The sequence below is a fragment of the Ammodytes marinus genome (assembly GCF_949987685.1).
Source record: "Ammodytes marinus genome assembly, chromosome: 8".
Classification (NCBI taxonomy): Eukaryota; Metazoa; Chordata; class Actinopteri; order Uranoscopiformes; family Ammodytidae; genus Ammodytes; species Ammodytes marinus.
The window spans coordinates 11288596-11308923 of NC_137212.1; the positions used below are offsets into that span (position 1 = coordinate 11288596).

Sequence of the window (20328 nt, forward strand, 5' to 3'; positions counted from 1 at the left end):
GGACTTTTAGTTTGCCTTTAGGCAATTTCACCTTGCTGCACAACAAGCTGACCTGTTGTGCACTGACTTACAGATTAGTACGTCATTATGAGTGTACAGAAGAAAATGTTCTTTATGATGATATAATTACTTTCAAGTTACCTCGTTCCTTAAAGGAAAACATATTTGAATTTATTCAGAAATAAGATAATAAAGCATCACTAACTAAAACATAACATTTGTTGGAATGCAACTAATGTTCCAAACAAATAAAATAAAAAACAAAACAAAATATGAATAATTTGTATATGACACAATCATCTAGCAACATAATGTTGCTAATAGTGACGCATTCACTTCTCTGTTTTTCTTTGTTTGAACTATTGTTTGATCCATCTGCTTCCGTTATGGTAACAGGTATGCTGAAATCAATCATGAAGAGGAAGGATGGGAGTGACTCAAACGAGAAACGCACTGCTGGCAAGAAGAGCCTGCAGTTTGTTGGTATTCTAAATGGAGGGTGGGTAACATGAACCCTATTTTATTTTTTAACAAAAAAAGGGTGGCAGATAGTCTTGAGTTTGTAAATAACACTTAACAGGTTTCAAACCAAAACCTTTCCCTGCAGTGTTGTGCCATCTGAGTGCCAAAAATGTGAATTTGTTTTATTATGTACTAGGTATGAATCTACATCCAGTGAAGAAGAAGAGGAGGATGAAGACGAGGAGGAAGAAGGGAGTTCTTCAGGAGAAAGTGGAGAAGGCGAATGCTTAGACAGCACAGAGGAGGATGAGGCGGCTCTGGAGGAAGAAACATCTGAGGAGGAGAGAAATGTCAATCTAGACGAAAGCGACACTGATGAGGAAACCCTGAAAACCACAAGTTATTCATCTGATGCTGTGAAAGAGAAGTATGCTTTTACTCAGTATGAAATAATACATTTTGTAAGATGCTTTGTCGATTAATGCAGGTTCTGAACTCCAGAACCCAGAGAAAATGGCGGGGTACACAGTGAATTGCAAAGCTACCAAATCATGTTGCAGAGTTTTCATATGAATATACATCATTCAAACACATCTATGTAATGTGGTAAAAGAGAAACTTTGTAGAGAAAACAGTCCATTCTTTTGTGTTTCAACTTCACATTTGAAGTTTGTTTACAGGTTTGAGTTGAGCTCAAAAATGCGTGAAGCCTGCCTCATAATGAAGAACCACTTGAACGATGACATCAAAACACTGAAGAGTAAGGAAGTGGTGCGTCCCTGCATGCTTCTTCAAACCAATTCATAACCACTCTTTTGTTGTCACAATTATTTAAATGGTTAAGCTGTGGAAATTAATTTTATTGTTTAGGGATTTTTTCAGCACCAGCAAACAGTAATAACAGACAATAGGAGATTTGTATAACAATAACAGGAGGCAAGACTGAGAAAAGGCTCAGGAACTGGATGATTGTTAGGTTTAACAACAGATGCCAAAAGGGACATCCCTAGACATTCAGTGGAATGTCTGGCTGCTATAAACTTGTTTTACTTTGCCAAAATATACTGGATACACAATTGTTTTAACTATTTTGAGAGAAAGAGGGGAGATAATAAAGCTAGTTAAGCTAGCTTTATCCCTGTCTTTCTGCTGAGATAGATTAGTTAAGTGTTTATTTTTAGATTTTCTACGACTTCTCATTCTCACCTTCAGCTCTCCAGCACCCACACTGTCCAGCTTGAGTGGTTCCGTATCTCTAGTGCCAAGATGGCTCAGCCTTCACGAGTCTCAGACTACCTGATGGCGTTCTCTGAGGTGTCATCAGTGCTGCTGGAGCACATAGTTAACATGACCGACGGCAACGGCAACACGGCTCTCCACTACAGTGTTTCACACTCCAACTTCACTGTGGTGGGGCTGCTGCTTGACACAGGTCAGTGACCCTGGCAAAGAATAATCTACACTACACTATTGAATGTCACTGTGCTGACTACAATAATAATCCAATTAATAAATTCACATCTGGGGACTCCAGGTCTGACAATTATTGTGTCCACCCCATTTTAATGAAGGTTCAAAAGTAAACAAACACCTTTGTAAAATAGTTTATATATAATAATGTGTAAATAATAAATAAATACATACAATTGTAAAATCAAAACAAACAAAAAAAACATGCAAATGATTTATACACAATGGAAATGTGTGTTCCCTTTAGGTGTATGCTGTGTGGATAAGCAGAACAAGGCGGGCTATACAGCCATAATGCTGGCTGCTCTTTCTTCTGTGAAGCAGGAGGAGCACATGGCTGTTGTCAAGAAGCTCTTCGGTCAGGGCAATGTTAACGCCAAGGCCAGCCAGGCAAGTCGTGACTTATTTACTTTTCAAAAACTAGTTTTGAATGAACCTGATTCCTACTCCTAGTTTGAGTGAAGGTACATCATTGTGTATGATACTTTTCTTTGTTCCCTGTTTCTTAAACAGAAGATGGCTTCACAGCTTTTCATTTATTTTTGTAGTACTATATCTAGTCCTACAAATAGTCATTAAGAATAAATGCTTATACATTGTATTGGGTCAGGGGAATGTAATGCCTAATGCAGCACTGAAGTCATTCATAACAATTGGTTGACTTTTGAGTGGTTTTATCACTTTGCTCTACCTAATCAGCGCCTGACAAGCTTGCATACTGCCAAGTCATAGGACTGTCAATTTATAGCACCATTGGCTAAAAATCCAATTACCGGTGCTTGTTATTGCTGCTTTGGGTAACAAGATGTACGCAATGTCAGAAATGTAATTCTATTTCTAGTTACTATTTGACAGGTGACTACAATTTTGAATTGTAATAAATTTATCAAAATGTAAAATGAATCCTTTACAATTTTACCTCTCGAAAATTAACCATTTGATTTTTGGAACAATGAATCATCTTCTAAACCTACTAAATCTGGATATTTTCTCTTGAAGAAAAACTCATGTTGTTGCAAGTTGTAAAAGCACATGAAACATGTTGTGATTGAAATGCAATCAGACAAGATAGTGATCTCGCCAGGTATAAATGCAATCCTTACATTGTGACCACATTCTTAAGAGAAAAACAGCCTGCAATGTTGAAATGTCACCTAACTCCGCCTCTCCCTGCTGCATACAAGTAGTGCCGACGACATGTGCACTACATTCTCCTATTGATACAATCCAACAATAGTTTGGTATCAGCAGTCAAATTTTTTAAGACAGTTCCTTTTGGCATTTTCTTTAAGATATTTTTTCGGTTTGTCTTTATTTGACTGTATTAGTGACAGAGTTGAAATAGGGAGAGAGAGGTGGATGACATGCAGGAAATGGCCTGGGCCTGAGTCGAACTGGGGTCCGCTGTTAATAAGGACTGGGCCTCAAATGGTACTTGCTCTACCCACTACACCACGGAAGCGCTCCAACCCTTTTGGATACTATTTAATAGTGAGTGAAAGAGAGGAAGACATGCAACAATGTCTCAACACCCGGTCACTCTGACAAGGCATTGGCCTTAATGGTGCACACTCTACCACTGGTGTGTCCCCAAAAATGGTGTAATTCCTCAACCAATAAAAAGGCTTAACTATATGACCACCAGCTGTAAACTCTAAGGGAACATTTACATTTGTATTTCTTTACTTTCACAGGCGGGACAGACAGCATTGATGCTAGCTGTTAGCCATGGTCGTCAGGAGATGGTGCGGGCGCTGCTGGAGTGCGGCGCTGACGTTAATGTGCAGGACGACGAGGGTTCCACGGCTCTGATGTGTGCTAGCGAACATGGCCGTGCTGAGATTGTGAAACTGCTCCTGGAACAGCCTGGTTGTGACATCTCGATTGTTGATAATGTAAGGCATTTACATTTTCGTCTTTACCCGAAACACACACTGAGGGAAACTTATCCCATACAGATGAAGCCAACTGTTGGATATCCGACTGCTGGAAACATCTTAGTGATTTCTGGTCTAGGATTCAGCTTAATCTGTGCACAGGAAACAGCTCCTCATGGGGAATTGGTCTATGCAATTTCCTCTCCTTGTCACCTTCAATTCTAATTTTCTTCTTTTGTGATATCCCTGATTAGCAACGAAGGCTGAGATCTTAGGGGCCACGATCAGATTAGTTTCATCTGCCATTTACTTAAATCAGTGCTGTTTACAGGAAATACAATCACTGGGCTGCTTACAAGGCCCCAGGGATTAATTAAAAAGCTACAGCTCCTTTGAACCGCAGACATTCCCTGAAGGCTCCATCGCTAGTCCTCTGCATACTTCCTCACATGACCCATACACACAGTATGGGAGTCAGTTGTTCCTGGAAAAGGTGGAAAAAGTTCATCAGTAATTACTTTTACACTGTGAAGGTTCCAAACTTTACCAGATTCTGTCAACCAATTGATTTATTTCACCCATTAATTTTAATAGGAACATAAAGTTCTCTAGAATTGCAGAAATCTGGAACAAAAGTCTACTTAACACCACTTAAAGCTTAAAGCATTTCTTGCTTCATTCATTTGTTGTTCATCACAACATTGTGTAACAAAGTGATTTAACAGAGGATTGGTATTGTGCTTGAAGAGGCCAGGCAGACAGATATTTGAGCGATCACATCTGTGCCAAAATGAGTTGACCACTCGTGCAAGAAGCTCCTGGGTTGTGTTTCAGAGCAGCACAGTTGGACTGAGGGGGGGGGGGGGGGGGGGGGGAGGGGACATTATATTAGGAAAAGCACCCATATCCTTGTCCTTTGAAAACACAGAATAGAATGAAAGTCACAGTGGAGTCATAAAGTGTGCAGTGCCATTACGCAACCTTACTTAGTAAGATTTAAATTTTAATGTATTCTATTTAAATATAGGATTTGGAGCACACCACTTTACATCGATTGTTTCCTTCAATGAATTAAATTATTTCTGTTGAGTTAACGTAATAATGTCATAATTATTGTGTGTAATAGTAATAGTAGTGGAGCAGCTGTTCCATATTAGATTACACCATGATAATCAGTTTAGGACCTTAGATGTATAGCTCATATTAGCTCACATTAGATCTTTGGTTTATTATAGTAATGGTTACACTAGGCAAAGAGTGGGACAGAAATTTGCCAACCTGTGAAACTGAAGTTGAGCTAAATATATATATATATTTAAATTGAGACAATCAAATAAGCTAAACCATTTATTATATTAGGTTGTTGTACTGCTTTACTTTTTTGCTGCTGGAATGCTGCAAAGTTCCCCCGCTGTGTGACAAAGCATCTATTACAAGGCTATTGCCTCGTATCCACCGAGCAGAGCGGGTTGGAGCGGCTCGGTCCGCTTATTTTGGCTTTTTATGCCTCGTTTCCACCGAGCAGAGCGGGTCGGAGCGGTTCGGTCCGCTTATTTTGGCTTTTCATTTGCCAAAAGTTGGGTAGGGTCCGCATATAAGCGTGCCTTACCGCTTTAAGCCACTCCTATTTTCTGTACTCCTCCGTTGGGGTACCAGCCGTCTGAAAGGGTGCCGAAAAGGTGGAGCTACACACTGCCGTCCGTTGATTGGGCGAAAGAATCCTTTCCGCATTAAATCGCTGTGTGTATTCACCTCGGCAACAGTGAGGAGAGTCTTGTGCATAGCGAAAAATGTCGGCGCAGCACTCTGTTTATTGTGTGTTGTTTTTCCTCTTCATTAAATTAATCAGTGGGCTACACAGACCTATAAAGGCTACACTGTGTCCCGGTGCTACGATGTCACCAGTTAGCCTGTAGCTGCCGCAGCCAGCGCTTTTCGCTCACTGTCTCTGTCGGCTTGCACCAAGCCGTCTCTTTCTGTTATTCTGGCAGCAGCTGTTCCCGTCCAGTCTAGACCCCGCCCTACCAGACAGGGTAGGGTCGGTCGTGGAAACACCACCCAGATTCTTAAGAGCGTGCTGTCCCGCTCTAAGTGGAAACAAGGCATTATTTACCAAAAGTTGGGTAGGGTCTGTAAAAAAGCACGCCTAACCGCTCTAATCCCTCGTTTCCACCGAGCAGAGCGGGTTGGAGCGGCTCGGTCCGCTTATCTTGGCGTTTCGTTTGCCAAAAGTTGGCTAGGGTCTGGAAATAAGCGCGCCTAACCGCTCTAGGCCGCTCTAAGCCGCTCCTTTTTTCAATACTCCTCCATTGGGGTACCAGCCGTCTGAAAGGGTGCCGAAAAGGTGGAGCTACACACTGCCGTCCGTTGATTGGTCGAAAGAATCTTTTCTGCATTAAATCGCTGTGTGTTATCACCTCAGCAAGAGTGAAGAGAGTCTTGTGTTTAGCGAAAAATTTCGGCGCATCACTCTATTGTGTGGTTTTTCCTCTTCATTAAATGAATCAGTGGGCTACACTGTGTCCCGCTGCTACTATGTCACCATAGTTAGCCAGTAGCTGCCGCAGCCAGCGCTGTTCGCTCACTGTATGTCGGCTTGCACCAAGCCGTCTCTGTGCATACATTTACCGGCGTAATACGTTCAAAACACGGGGGGAATAAATATATAAGCGGCCGGTTTGGCCAAGCAAAAACGAGAGACTGCTGGCTTGACCACAGTTGTTCCACAGCCCGACACTTTGACCCATATTATGCCGGCAGCTATCGCCGTCCAGCCTTAACCCCGTCGGCAGTGGAAACACCAAGGGTCAGTGAACTTACTTACTATCTGCCCTCCTACTGTACCCATTTCTCCCGCTCTCTTCCCTCTTTAGGATGGCAGCAGTGCTCTATCCATCTCACTGGAGGCATCTCACAACGACACAGCTGTGCTGCTCTACGCTCACATGAACTATGCTAAAACCCAGACTGCTGTGGTGAGTCCCCCTCCAACCACTTCCTCCTCCGTAGAGACAGAGTCTTCACTCTTTGTGATTTTGACTGATTAAATGACTGCAACTTTGCATAAAAATGTTGGATTACATATTTTGCTTTACACCATAACATGTAAAATAAGGCAATATAAAAAACAAAGTTACAGACTTTCTTTGGCCTATCATAGAAAATGTACCTTTAGCTTAAATTCAGACTCGTCTGGATTGGTTTGTATTATCAGTGATTCTTGAGAAATGGGACAAAACAGGGTGCAATGTTGAAAAAATGTAAACGCTATGTTTAGGCAAATTAAATTACATGTTTGTATCCAACATATACTAAGCTACTGAGCTAAACCTTGGTACAACCTCCCAGCTTTGGTCTTTTTTATCAAAATGGGCTTTTTACCTTGCCATTCCTTATTTTGTGTCACCATCAGACACCAAAAACACAAATTAATTTTCCCTCAATGCATGCTAGACCCATGAGATGTATTGTGATCACAAGTATTCACTAAGACTGACAGAGGCCACAAAAAATATTTTCAAAATGTATATGAATATACATTTCATATTATACGATTTTCTTCTATGTTCTTTAGTTGAACTGTGTAATATAATGTTTACTTTAAAATTAACAGCAATCAAGATGTGTTTCAAATTTCAAAACACATTCTCATGTTGTTAGGTGACTGGTTAGATTTTCACATATGACCAACCATTCCTCAACAACTATGAAATATCATTATGTATTGTTATTAAAATAATAATTATTTTAAGGAGTTGACACATATCTGACGGAGTTGACATGTATATCTGACCAGTGACGTGCGGTCAGGGTACTGCCTACCCTGGCGCCATGTGCAAAAAAATAAAAATAAAATAGATGTTTTATTTAATAAACTTCTATTTGTATAATTACTGTTAATTATTTCGATCTTTACATGTAATCCGTGATTACTTTAAAAAAGTGTAGACGTTTTGATGAGAACGGTGGCAGTTAAGTTACGCCAAAATAAGCTGTGCCTTCGCCTCCTATTCATTGTGGACGGCAAGCAAAACATATTTTCGCGCATGCGCACTTCGATTTGTATTCTTTAACATGTACGCAAATAAGCATAATTATTTGTGCTTATTTTGACGTAAATGTGGTATGCTAGAAGCCTTTACGTTACATATCATTCAAGGACCAATTAAAATCGAGATATTACTGGACATTTACGCAGCTTAGGCCAACGTCATTACCCCCGCGGATTTTAAAGTCAACATTGCAGCTGTCGTGTCCATGCCCGCAGATATTTCAGACTTGAGGAATTTTAACAAATTGGATTATAATTTAAAAGGGAACAGAATGAATAGCAAGAGAAAGGCTTGCGCCAGCCTTGGACGGTGTACAGCAGCAACAGGGACAAACAATGTTCGAGCATTTCAAACGGACAGGTAGCCTACATGAACGGAAGGATGCTAGCTAGCTGTGCTGTCAGTCCGACTGGATTACTGTCATCTTGCTTCTTTCTACAGCCAGGGAGTCAGATTGGTGAGTCAGAAACTTTTTGGGGGTTTATTTAATAATAAGGTTGGATGAATTGATATCGAGTGCAATCCAGTCTGCATTTTATATTCAATTGAGCAGTTGTGTTTTCATTGTTACTGACGGACAAACCTAAGCTGTGCAATGTGGATAAATGGTTACATTCTGATGCTGGACAGGTCCATGGGACATATGCTACTGGTACTTTATCTATTAAGATAAAGTTTATGGAGTGGAGTTGCCATCAGTTATGCTCTAGTCCTACAGAATGGTGAGTGCTATCTTTTATTTTGAAGCTGAATAGAAGTACTAGTTTGAATCGGCGAAGGTTTGACTCGTTCCCCTACGTTTTTTCAGCCCTTGGTGTGAGGACGGGTCCGTTAAGTCGATGGATGCGATGTTTAATCATTTAGACCAAACTACAGTAGGCTACGGGCAAACCTGCAGTCACCGTCGTGACATTTCATATACGTCCCGTCTGTGTGTGTGAGTGAGTGAGTGAGTGAGTGAGTGAGTGAGTGAGTGAGTGAGTGAGTGAGTGAGTGAGTGAGTGAGTGTGAGAGAGAGAGAGGGGAACTTATTTGAAATCGGCTGTGCATGCCTGTTTGTTGTTTATTGTTTTTGATTTAACGATATATAGGTTTAGAGAAATCTGGCTTTCAGAACTCAGTGCCTACCCACTCACTGACCTCACCGCACGTCACTGTATCTGACGGAGTTGACAAGTATATCTTATGAATTTGACATATCGGACGGTGGTGACAAAAACCCAGATAACCATCAAATACGTAGAATATAATCAATAACAGTGATTTTATAACAGCATATTATTGGTTGAGCGTTAATTCAAGATTCACATTACAGTCTTTCAATCAGACTTGCTTACAGACTCACATCAAATCGCCTCATTTTGTATCATCCTGTGCTTTTTTAAGAATCAAATCATGACAAAAGAAGATTGAGAGTTTCCATAAATACAGGTCCTTCTCATATAATTAGCATATTGTGATAAAGTTGATTATTTTCCATAATGTAATGACAATAATTGAACTTTCATATATTTTAGATTCATTGCACACCAACTGAAATATTTCAGGTCTTTTGTTGTTTTAATACTGATGATTTTGGCATACAGCTCATGAAAACCCCAAATTCCTATCTCAGAAAATTAGCATATCATGAAAAGGTACTCTAAACGAGCTCTTAACCTAATCATCTGAATCAACTAATTAACTCTAAACACCTGCAAAAGATTCCTGAGGCTTTTAAAAACTCCCAGCCTGGTTCATTACTCAAAACCGCAATCATGGGTAAGACTGCCGACCTGACTGCTGTCCAGAAGGCCATCATTGACACCCTCAAGCAAGAGGGTAAGACACAGAAAGAAATTTCTGAGCGAATAGGCTGTTCCCAGAGTGCTGTATCAAGGCACCTCAGTGGGAAGTCTGTGGGAAGGAAAAAGTGTGGCAGAAAACGCTGCACAACCAGAAGAGGTGACCGGACCCTGAGGAGGATTGTGGAGAAGGGCCGATTCCAGACCTTGGAGGACCTGCGGAAGCAGTGGACTGAGTCTGGAGTAGAAACATCCAGAGCCACCGTGCACAGGCGTGTGCAGGAAATGGGCTACAGGTGCCGCATTCCCCAGGTCAAGCCACTTTTGAACCAGAAACAGCGGCAGAAGCGCCTGACCTGGGCTACTGAGAAGCAGCACTGGACTGTTGCTCAGTGGTCCAAAGTACTTTTTTTGGATGAAAGCAAATTTTGCATGTCATTCGGAAATCAAGGTGCCAGAGTCTGGAGGAAGACTGGGGAGAAGGAAATGCCAAAATGCCTGAAGTCCAGTGTCAAGTACCCGCAGTCAGTGATGGTCTGGGGTGCCACTGTGTTTTATCAAAGGCAGGGTCAATGCAGCTAGCTATCAGGAGATTTTGGAGCATTCATGCTTCCATCTGCTGAAAAGCTTTATGGAGATGAAGATTTCATTTTTCAACAAGACCTGGCACCTGCTCACAGTGCCAAAACCACTGGTAAATGGTTTACTGACCATGGTATTACTGTGCTCAATTGGCCTGCCAACTCTCCTGACCTGAACCCCATAGAGAATCTGTGGGATATTGTGAAGAGGAAGTTGAGAGACACCAGACCCAACACTGTGGATGAGCTTAAGGCCACTATCGAAGCATCCTGGACCTCCATAACACCTCAGCAGTGCCACAGGCTGATTGCCTCCATGCCACGCCGCATTGAAGCAGTCATTTCTGCGAAAGGATTCCCGACCAAGTATTGAGTGCATAACTGAACATAATTATTTGAAGGTTGACTTTTTTGTATTAAAAACACTTTTCTTTTATTGGTCGGATGAAATATGCTAATTTTTTTAGATTTGTATTTTTGGTTTTTCTTTACTTTTTTGCCAAAATCATCAATATTAAAACAATAAAAGGCTTGAACTACTTCAATTGTGTGTAATGAATCTAAAATATATGAAAGTCTAATGTTTATCAGTACATTACAGAAAACATTGAACTTTATCACAATATGCTAATTATATGAGAAGGACCTGTACAGTATTAGAAAAACTAAACCCTATTTCTTTATTTAAAATAATTATAATAACTTGAAAACCACCCAAATATGATGCCTTCACATTGAATATCAACTCCGTCATTGGCCTGCCACCACCGTCAGACAGGAAATCTGACGGAGTTGACATCTGACGGTGTTGACATATTTAACGTTTCTTAAATGAAAACAAATGGAAATTATCTAGTAGACATTTGTTTTTTCTGTTGATGCTAGGTGCTAGTATGAACTATTTCAGGAAAATAAAATTATCAAAACATTTCAAATAACTTATAACAGAAATTAACAAATAACTTAATAACAGAAATTGTAAGTCGGTGTTGACATATCATGGTTGTGACGCAGGACTTTCAAGATTTGGAATGTAAAATATTCTAAAACTACAACACTTATCAGAGCCTGTCCTTCATAGTGACAGTGACAGCTGCCCCTTATTTTGCCTGATTTTATTACATTTAAATGGATTGTCTGACGGTGTTGACAAAAAGTGTCCAACCACTTTGAAACCTTATACAACATGAATGTGTTGAAGAAAATGATATAATATTGATATGAGAGATTATTTAGGGTTGCTTTTGATGAAAAAAGCACTCTTTAATCATCAAAGTAAATTTTGAATAGGTTTTATTGCATATGAAAGATTGAAACCTTCTCTGTGGACACACTGTTTTGGACGTCATGTGAAGATAACAAGTGTAATATATTTGACATAATAATGATAAAATTCAATTTAAGGAGATAATAGTGCTCCAGACATTCTATTCTTAATTCCTAATAACATCTACAATTTTAAATATTTTTATTTTTAAAGATAACCGCAGTTCCATATGCAAGACGGCCTTTTGTCCCACTTCTCAAGAATCACTGGTATGTTTAACAGCCAGAAAAAAAGAGACTGCGAGAGAGAGAATTAAAAAAAGCATTCAGTAAGGTTTTACTTTTTATTTGGCAGTGCATCATTTTTGTGGTCACAATCAAATAATGCAAGCAGGCCGAAGGCCGAAGTCAGAGCAGGTCAAACCTTCTTACATCCCTGTACAGTGAACAATGTCTCTTTTATTTTCAAGTGGGTAGGGTCAGTTCCACGGCAGTGCTCCCAAGCTAGTTTGGGTGTGGCTGAAGGTGCAGTGCTGCCCCCTATAGGTGTTATAAAGCATTTGTGCCTTGTGTTTTCTGTAACAGGGCAGATTTATAAAATATGTGTATTTTAATATTATATAACTAAAGCATTTCCATTATCAAATTTATAATGTGAATACAATTTAGGTACAGTTTTAAATTATCACCACAACATCAACAATAACAATAATAATAATAATAAAAAGCCTCAATGGCTTTTCACTCTATTGAATAATTCTAACTATTAAAAAGCATATGTGATGTAAAAACATTCTAATAAGTTGCTAATATTTTTTATGTTATTTAAAAGTGGACCCTGTTCTTCACATTGTATTTTTCAGGGGAGCCCGAAGACACAGCCAAGGAGCCCCACCAGCCCCAACAAGCCGTGGCCTTCAGACTGAAAGAATAATGACTACTCATCGGGGTAGACAGATTACCGAACATAACTGGATTTGAGCTCTGAAAAGCTCCACTGGAATTCACTTATATATATATATATATATATATATATATATGTATTTATGCATTGACATGTGTCCTGCATTTATAAGTATTGTTGATATGAGAATATTATTTTTCCATAAGTTGTGAATGGTTATACTATATACTTGACTAATATGAGCTTCTAGCATCTAGTCTAATTGAGGTCAGGAGATGAGGCCTTACATTTTTTATTTGCACTCCACTAACATTTGAGGGCAACACAAGCTGGTGGCATATGATGCACTTCCCAAAATCTGCACCCCATATTATTCATGGTAAACCAAACAAACACTGACACCAAAACATGCATCAGGATATGTCACTGTCTTTGAGTACATCTCAGTGTTAACGCTGCATTAAATGCATAATATTGGCTACTTGTGTCTGCATAACATGTCCAATATGTATTATTTACATCAAATGACACAACACAGTCTCTGTGTGTTGCCCTCTAAGTCTTTACTTCCTGTCCTGCCCTTGTTAACTGATCTGTGAACCTTTTCACTTTCATAGTCTGCACTAACTGTGCATTGGATGTTTATATAAATATATGTACGTAAATATATATATATTCATGTCTGAAATAAACATATTTACATAAAATATGGAAAGTCATTTGTTTCTGCAAGCAGTAAAAGTAAAAAACGATAATAAGCTGTTCTTCACACTTCTAAACAAGATTTTCACACCTGATAATTCAGTTCTGAAAAGAGCTATCAAGTCATTGTTAAAGGTGCTGTAAGCAGAATGGTTCTTTTAGCTAACTTCCTGTCAGTTACTGCAGTTAGCAGTCCCCTCGCTCGTCCCTACGTCACCACATTAATGCACTGTGGTCTTCAAGCATCAGATCTCAGATCCATAAGTGTGATAAAACATGATAAAAACCATCAAAACAGACATTGGGAAGGATTTGTACCTGCTCCGCCATTGTAGGTGCATAAACATTGAGACCATGGTTGCGTTCCGAATCGCATACTCTTTCTTTTTTCTATTCTACATACTACATCTGACGATAAAAATAATCCTAGTTAGGATGCAGTAGGCATACTATTGGGACATACTTTTCTCTCTTATTTCATCATAACATTGCGCCTTGATCTTGCCTCTTGCTTTTATATCCGTCGCATCCCCGTTTGTTTTCATATTTTCATATGGAGGCTTCGTCGATGTTACGTCACTTCACGTGCGCACTGGATTGTGGGTCAGAATCGCCCAAATAGGATGAACTTTTCAACACTAACAATCTTGGCCGCATGAAGTAGGACATCCGGGTACTTCTAACCATCCTAAATCTGGCCACAAGAATCGGGACATCCTAAATCTTTTTTCTACATACTATATAGTAGAAAGTATGCGATTCGGAACGCAACCCATGAGTGAGACGAGTGTCGGTTTGTAGCGTTCTCTCATGTGATTGGATATTAATTTCGAGATCCCCGAAAAGTTTATTTGCCGATTACATGTAGAGCAGCTGAGCTGACTGAGAGATCGGCTTTATGAAACGCGCACATTATGTTAGTGATCACTGTATGAATAAAAAGCGATTTAACACTTATATTAACATAAATACATCGCTTACTTCACCTTTAAGCAATAGCAGTCAAAACTCATATTAAAGGTCGATAAGCTTTTTGTGAATTATTCATAACATTAACATTCTCCTGGGGTTGAACAGAGGGGCACACTACTATTTACTGGAATACAATTTGAAAAACTAAGGGACATCACGTCAGTGTCTAGGAAGTTCCCGTGTCTGAGAGAGACCAAAGAAGATGGCCCTTCTCAAATAATAATGGATAGGATTTATATAGTGCTTTTCTAGGCACTGAAAGCGCTTTACAGGGTTCCAGGTTCCATTCATTCACATGTCATACAGTGGCGGAAGCGTGGCTGCCATTAAGCGCCTACGGCCCCTCCGACCACCACAAACATACAGCAGTCATACACATTCACACGAGGAAAATCGGGTGAAATGTCTTGCCTAAGGACACAACAACCATGACACAAGTGACAGGGCGGGAATCGAACCGCCAACCCTTCGATCATTGGCCAACCCACTCTACAACCTGAGCCAGTCGCCCTGACTAAATAAGAGGTGGGGCCATCCACTGACTGAAAATATGCATGTAACTGTTCTTAATATGAGCTTAAAAACCGTTTCATTTGTGTAAATAAACATTTGAATATATTGCACAGCACCTCACACATTCATTTATTTTCTGTTTGGGTAAGTGATCAGACCATAAGTCCTTAAAATGTACTTGTCAGCATAACAGCCCCCCCCCCCCCACAGCACCCACGAGCATCTGCTGACCTTCACAAGTAATACACCAGAAAGTGAGGGTAAATTCATTATTTGGTCACTTTGAATTCACGCAGGAATGGGATATATTATACCCTTGATTTGACATGCTTTGAAAAAAGTTTATAATGTGAATCATTTAATTAACTAATGTAAAAAAATATGGTTTCAAAGAAGATTTATATAGATGAAATAATTCAGAACCATACGATTAAAAAATGACTGTCAAGTATTAAACCAACAGAAATATGGCCAATGGCTCTTGTGCTGGGTTCATTGATAATGTAAGTCAGGCGTGAAGTATGACAGCACTCTTCCGAAGCACAAGACAGTCAGCTGGGTGAGAAAACAATGCTGAAAATAAACCTGAATATTTTAATGCTGTTTTCCCTACCGAAGGTGCTGAAAAATGCAAAAATACAATGTCCAAATACAACTATAAACCATGACTAAGGCATTCATGGTTATATTTAGCTACAGCTGGGTTATATTCAATCAGTCAACACAATGTCACACTGTTTACTGTTGCAGCTCTCCCTTTACCGAGTCTGGGTGAATTAGATTATAGCAGGCAATTTGCAAATCAATGAGCAGTACTGCTTTATTGTTATTTAAATATAATTTGTTACCAAAGACATTTTACATATGGCGATAACATTGCAACATAAAATTACTAAGACTGATGTCGCATTTTAGGTAACCAAAGCTACTTGGTTATGGTTATTTACACTTCTTGAAATCTTCAAGAAGCACAAAACTTTGTAGAAATTAAAATGTACATGTTCCCAAAACATTGGATTGCATTTGTAATGCACGGACCTAGTTTATAACAGTATAACCCCTAAGTAGAAATAGGCTGTTTTCATGAGCTTCATTTCACCTAAATAACAAAATATATTTCAAAACCTTTATGTTCTCCAAATTGTCCAGAGCAGAAAAATATAGTTAAATCACAACATAAATATCAGAAATCCCAAAATAAGATGAATCTGTTTACTCCTGCTCTGTCTGTTGGTAAATGTAGTTGCTGGGATATCATAGAGGGTGGCGGGGGGCTGTTTCTGCTGTTCTGTTTTACTGTGCCATAAAAAATTTTTTAACCAGTTACTTCCACACCACTTCTTTCATTATGCTGATCTGTGAAGTGGAACGTAACGCTAGTGGAGTTGAGAGGTCAGGGGCTCCTGCTGCCTAGATACATACAGTCTAATATTAGAACATTTCCTTGATTTGTTAGCAGCATCTCTGCTGACTCCAGAGCACATGGCAACAGGCCGGCCAATAGGATTTCAGGAGACCACTAAGCCCCTCGCTCTGTATAGCAACAGTGGCATCATTCCCTTATTTATATATATAGGGAGTTTTTTTCTCCCACCGACTCATTCTCATGCTTCTGTCCCCCCACTGTGCAGCCACACTGTGCTCTCAAACTGTGAAAAAGAGTTGCAGTGCGAAGTGCTGCTTTTACTTTAGCCTTTCCTTTACCTCTGAAAATGTGATTTATTTTTTATTTTTCATACTTATGTATTTTTTATAGGCTATTTTACATTGCACCCTACAAATGATGGAAGTGTTTTACTGTTCATTGCATATAAAAGAAAAAATGGGGAATGTCTTGGAAAAAGCTTGAATTTCTTGAAGACATGCGATGTATCAGAGAAGAGCAGAGGAAATACTCAGAGGAATGGAATCGTGGGAAAATGTGGCACTCAGAGGGGACGGACAACCAAATGGAAAGGACCTTTAAAAGATTGAGGACACAGGACAAGAGGCAGTACGGGATAGGAAGAGTAGGGGCGGAGGGGGGGGGGGGGGGGGGGAGTTGAGGGACACAGGATGGCGTGAGGACCGAGGCCTGTGGTTGGTTTGATCTGAACCACGTGTGCGTCCAGCCACGTCTCTTCGCCGCTCCATGGATGTCGATGAAACGTTTGCTTCTCCTGCCGTGTGGTCGTTTCTGTCTTGGCTCAGGTAGGTGTGTACTGTCCCGTCGAGCTAAGTTTACTGATGATGTTTATGTTTTTCAGGCTGTCATCAACACCGAAAGTAAGGTGCATGTTGAGCTTTCATTCCTCTTCATCATTTCAAGCTTAGGTACAGGACGATGGAAAAGATGGCGTTAAGCAGTCGTCCCGTTTTTGGGATTCAACACTGAGCGATAACAGACTATGACCAAATTTTTAACAAAAACAAAAATAGTTTCAGAGGATAGTCCTTATCAGCAAAATAAGTACCTACAAAATTATCTGTGGAATGGTGGATTGACGATTTAAGTTGCTTGACACACATTTTTATGACTCCAACTTTACATCTCACCATTGCTTCTCCTTATGGATCCAATCCAATAATGACGCAACAGCCAAGCAACACTACTTATTTTTTTACTAGTTTATTATTAAAACATATATTTAGTTAGAGAAAACAAATGTTTCTGACTTAAACATAAATTAACATTGATACCAAAAAAAGTTTATAAATTATTTATGTTGAGACGAGAGATATCCCAGTTGTGTGTCGTCCCGGATGGATACGAAATGGAAGTTAATTTTTTTAGGACACAAGTATCAAACATGAGAAAATGGGCTTTTGTGATAAAGATCACATAACTTCATACAAAATAATTATTATAATGCCACATCGTCTAAATAGGAACTGGACACAATGTACCGTGAAGACTTAATGGCCGCATACCATTCAAGTATTTTGACGCAGACGCCATTTCCAATGCTTCCACTTTTGATCTGCGATGACGCATAAATGTTGATACTACCATATGCTTCTTTTTTAGAAACAGACCACATAATTAGTCTTAATTGCAAAAATAAAAGATTAAGTACATTTAAATTGACAAATAATCTGTATAGTTAAAGCATTTTGATACCTCTGACTCCTATGAATCAATGCTAAAAAGCATTAGTTATCCAGTTTTAGAAGTGGAAAATGACATGAAAATGATATCTTATTCAAATACAAGCAATTTTCCTCTCATAGAGCAGCAAGATGAAGCCCCATCTCCCTTCTCTTCGATAGGATCTCAAATTATAAAGGTCATAGGGGGAGAATAAACCGCTGACTAATCCCAGATGCTTTGGAGAGAAAGTGAATAAAAAAATGGCTGTATAATCGGTTGTAAGCTATAATAATGTACACTATAAGTATATGTATGTATAAAGTGTACACAGCAAAATGCCATTTAATTCAGGAATCCTAAAAGGCAATATTGTATACTCTTTTGGAGATTACATGCAGAGACCTTTCCCCTATTTACTTTTAAGGGCAACACAAGAAAATATGTTCAAGATCAAGTTGAGTGTTTAGGAGGTCATTTTTTGAAGAAATAAATCCCATTTTAAGAATTAATTATACAAGTGCAGAACGATCATCATTCAATTCTCAGGAAGGCAAGTGGTCATCCTAAAATAAAAAGGGGATTTCCATTGTAACATATAATCTTATTAAATATGTTTACAGTTTTTCTGTTGTAGCAGATCTTGTCTGTTTCATTTATAAGCAGATTAGCCTATGCTTATTACCAAATCAACCGCTTACATTTTTCTAAATGCTCTCTGAGTTGCGGTAAAAAAGTTACATTTTCTGATTAATGACTGTTGATATTTTGTTTTTATTTAGCATTGGGAATTCTTCACCAATTGTAAAAGAAATATATATATATACAATCATATGAAAAAGTTTGGGAACCCCTCTCAGTCGGCATTATAATTGACTCTGCTTTCACAAAAAAAAGATAAAAGTGGTATGTCTTTAATTTACCAGGAACAGCTAAGTACTGGGATGTTTTCCAAACAAAGACTTTTTGAAAAGCAGTATTTGGTTGTATGAAATAAAATAAAATGTGAAAAACTGGCTGTGCAAAAATATGGGTACCCTTGTGGTTTTGTTGATTTTAATGCCTGTAACAGCATGTAAAACTGATGACTTTAAACGCAAAGTTGGTTGGATTATGTTGTTAAGCCTTGAACCTCATAGAATTGTCTGTTTAATCATGAGAAAATTTATTTTAGGTGCCTAAATGCAAGTTGCACTTCTCTTTGACTCTCTGCTGAAGTGAGACAGAATGGGATCATCAAAACAGCTCCCAAAAGATCTTAAAAACAAAGATTATTCATTGTCATGGTTTAGGGGAAGGCTACAAGAAGCTTTCCCAAAGGTTTCAATTGTCAATTTCTACTGTAAGGAACGTTGTCAGGGAATGGAAGGACACAGGCACAGTTGCAGTTGAACCCAGGTCTAGCAGACCAAGAAAAGTACAAGAGCGGCATATACGGCGGATTGTGAGAATGGTTGCAGACAACCCACAGATCACCTCCAAAGACCTGCAAGAACATCTGGCTGCAGATTGTGTATCTGTACATGGTTCTACAATTCAGTGCAATTTGCACCAAAACATCTGTATGGCCGGGTGATGAGAAGGAAGCCCTTTCTGCGCCCACGCCACAGATACAGTTGCATGGAGTATGCAAAAGCTCATTTAGACAAGCCAGCTTCATATTGGAAGAAAATGCTTTGGACTGATGAGACAAAAATTAAGTTATTTGGTCTTTATAAAAAGCCGATGTTTTGGTGCAAATTGCACTGAATTGTTGAACGATGTACAGATACACAATCTGCAGCCAGATGTTCTTGCAGGTCTTTGGAGGTGATCTGTGGGTTGTGTGCAACCATTCTCACAATCCTCCACCTATGCCGCTCCTGTTTTTTTCTTGGTCTGCCATGCCTGGGTTTAACTGCCACTATGCCTGTGTCCTTCCATTTCCTGACAACGTTCCCTACAGTCGAAATTGACAATTGAAACCTTTGGGAAAGCTTCTTGTAGCCTTCCCCTAAACCATGACAATGAACAATCTTTGTTTTTAAGATCTTTTGGGAGCTGTTTTGATGATCCCATTCTGTTTCACTTCAGCAGAGAGTCAAAGAGAAGTGCAACTTGCATTTAGGCACCTAAAATAAATTTTCTCATGATTAAACAGACAATTCTATGAGGTTCAAGGCTTAACAACATAATCCAACCAACTGTGTGTTTAAAGTCATCAGTTTTACATGCTGTTAAAGGCATTAAAATCAACAAAACCACAAGGGTACCCATATTTTTGCACAGCCAGTTTTTCACATTTTATTTTATTTCATACCACCAAATACTGCTTTTCAAAAAATCTTTGTTTGGAAAACATCCCAGTACTTAGCTGTTCCTGGTAAATTAAAGACATACCACTTTTATCTTTTTTTTGTGAAAGCAGAGTCAAATATAATGCCGGCTGAGAGGGGTTCCCAAACTTTTTCATATGACTGTATATATTGCGAAGGTGATATTGATCAATTTAAAATAGGGTACCTTGTATAATCTATATATGGTATTGGTATGTTGTATGGTACATTTTCTGGCAAATCATTTGCAAAACTGTATATGGAAACAATAACCAAACAACAATGTTGAATACATATAACAAGAATATTTCCTTGTGCAAATATAATTTAAAGACCTTATGTATTTCCATAAGACATGCTCAT

At 39.1% G+C, this 20328-nt stretch overlaps 1 protein-coding gene across 3 annotated transcripts in view; it reads left to right on the plus strand.

The window, feature by feature from the left end:
- kank3 (KN motif and ankyrin repeat domains 3) overlaps nt 1-13069 on the plus strand; it is a 32308-nt gene extending 19239 nt beyond the window's left edge. For 2 of the 3 annotated variants that reach the window (XM_080032677.1, XM_080032678.1), the window contains exons 5-12: nt 397-499; nt 659-889; nt 1143-1233; nt 1675-1894; nt 2180-2322; nt 3627-3827; nt 6683-6784; nt 12356-13069. In XM_080032677.1, coding sequence (XP_079888803.1) covers nt 397-499; nt 659-889; nt 1143-1233; nt 1675-1894; nt 2180-2322; nt 3627-3827; nt 6683-6784; nt 12356-12418 — 1154 coding nt within the window. In that variant the 3' untranslated portion in view covers nt 12419-13069. The remainder of the gene's footprint in view (nt 1-396; nt 500-658; nt 890-1142; nt 1234-1674; nt 1895-2179; nt 2323-3626; nt 3828-6682; nt 6785-12355) is intronic. The other variant, XM_080032679.1, reaches the window with a different exon arrangement.
- The last annotated feature ends 7259 nt before the right edge of the window (nt 13070-20328 follow it).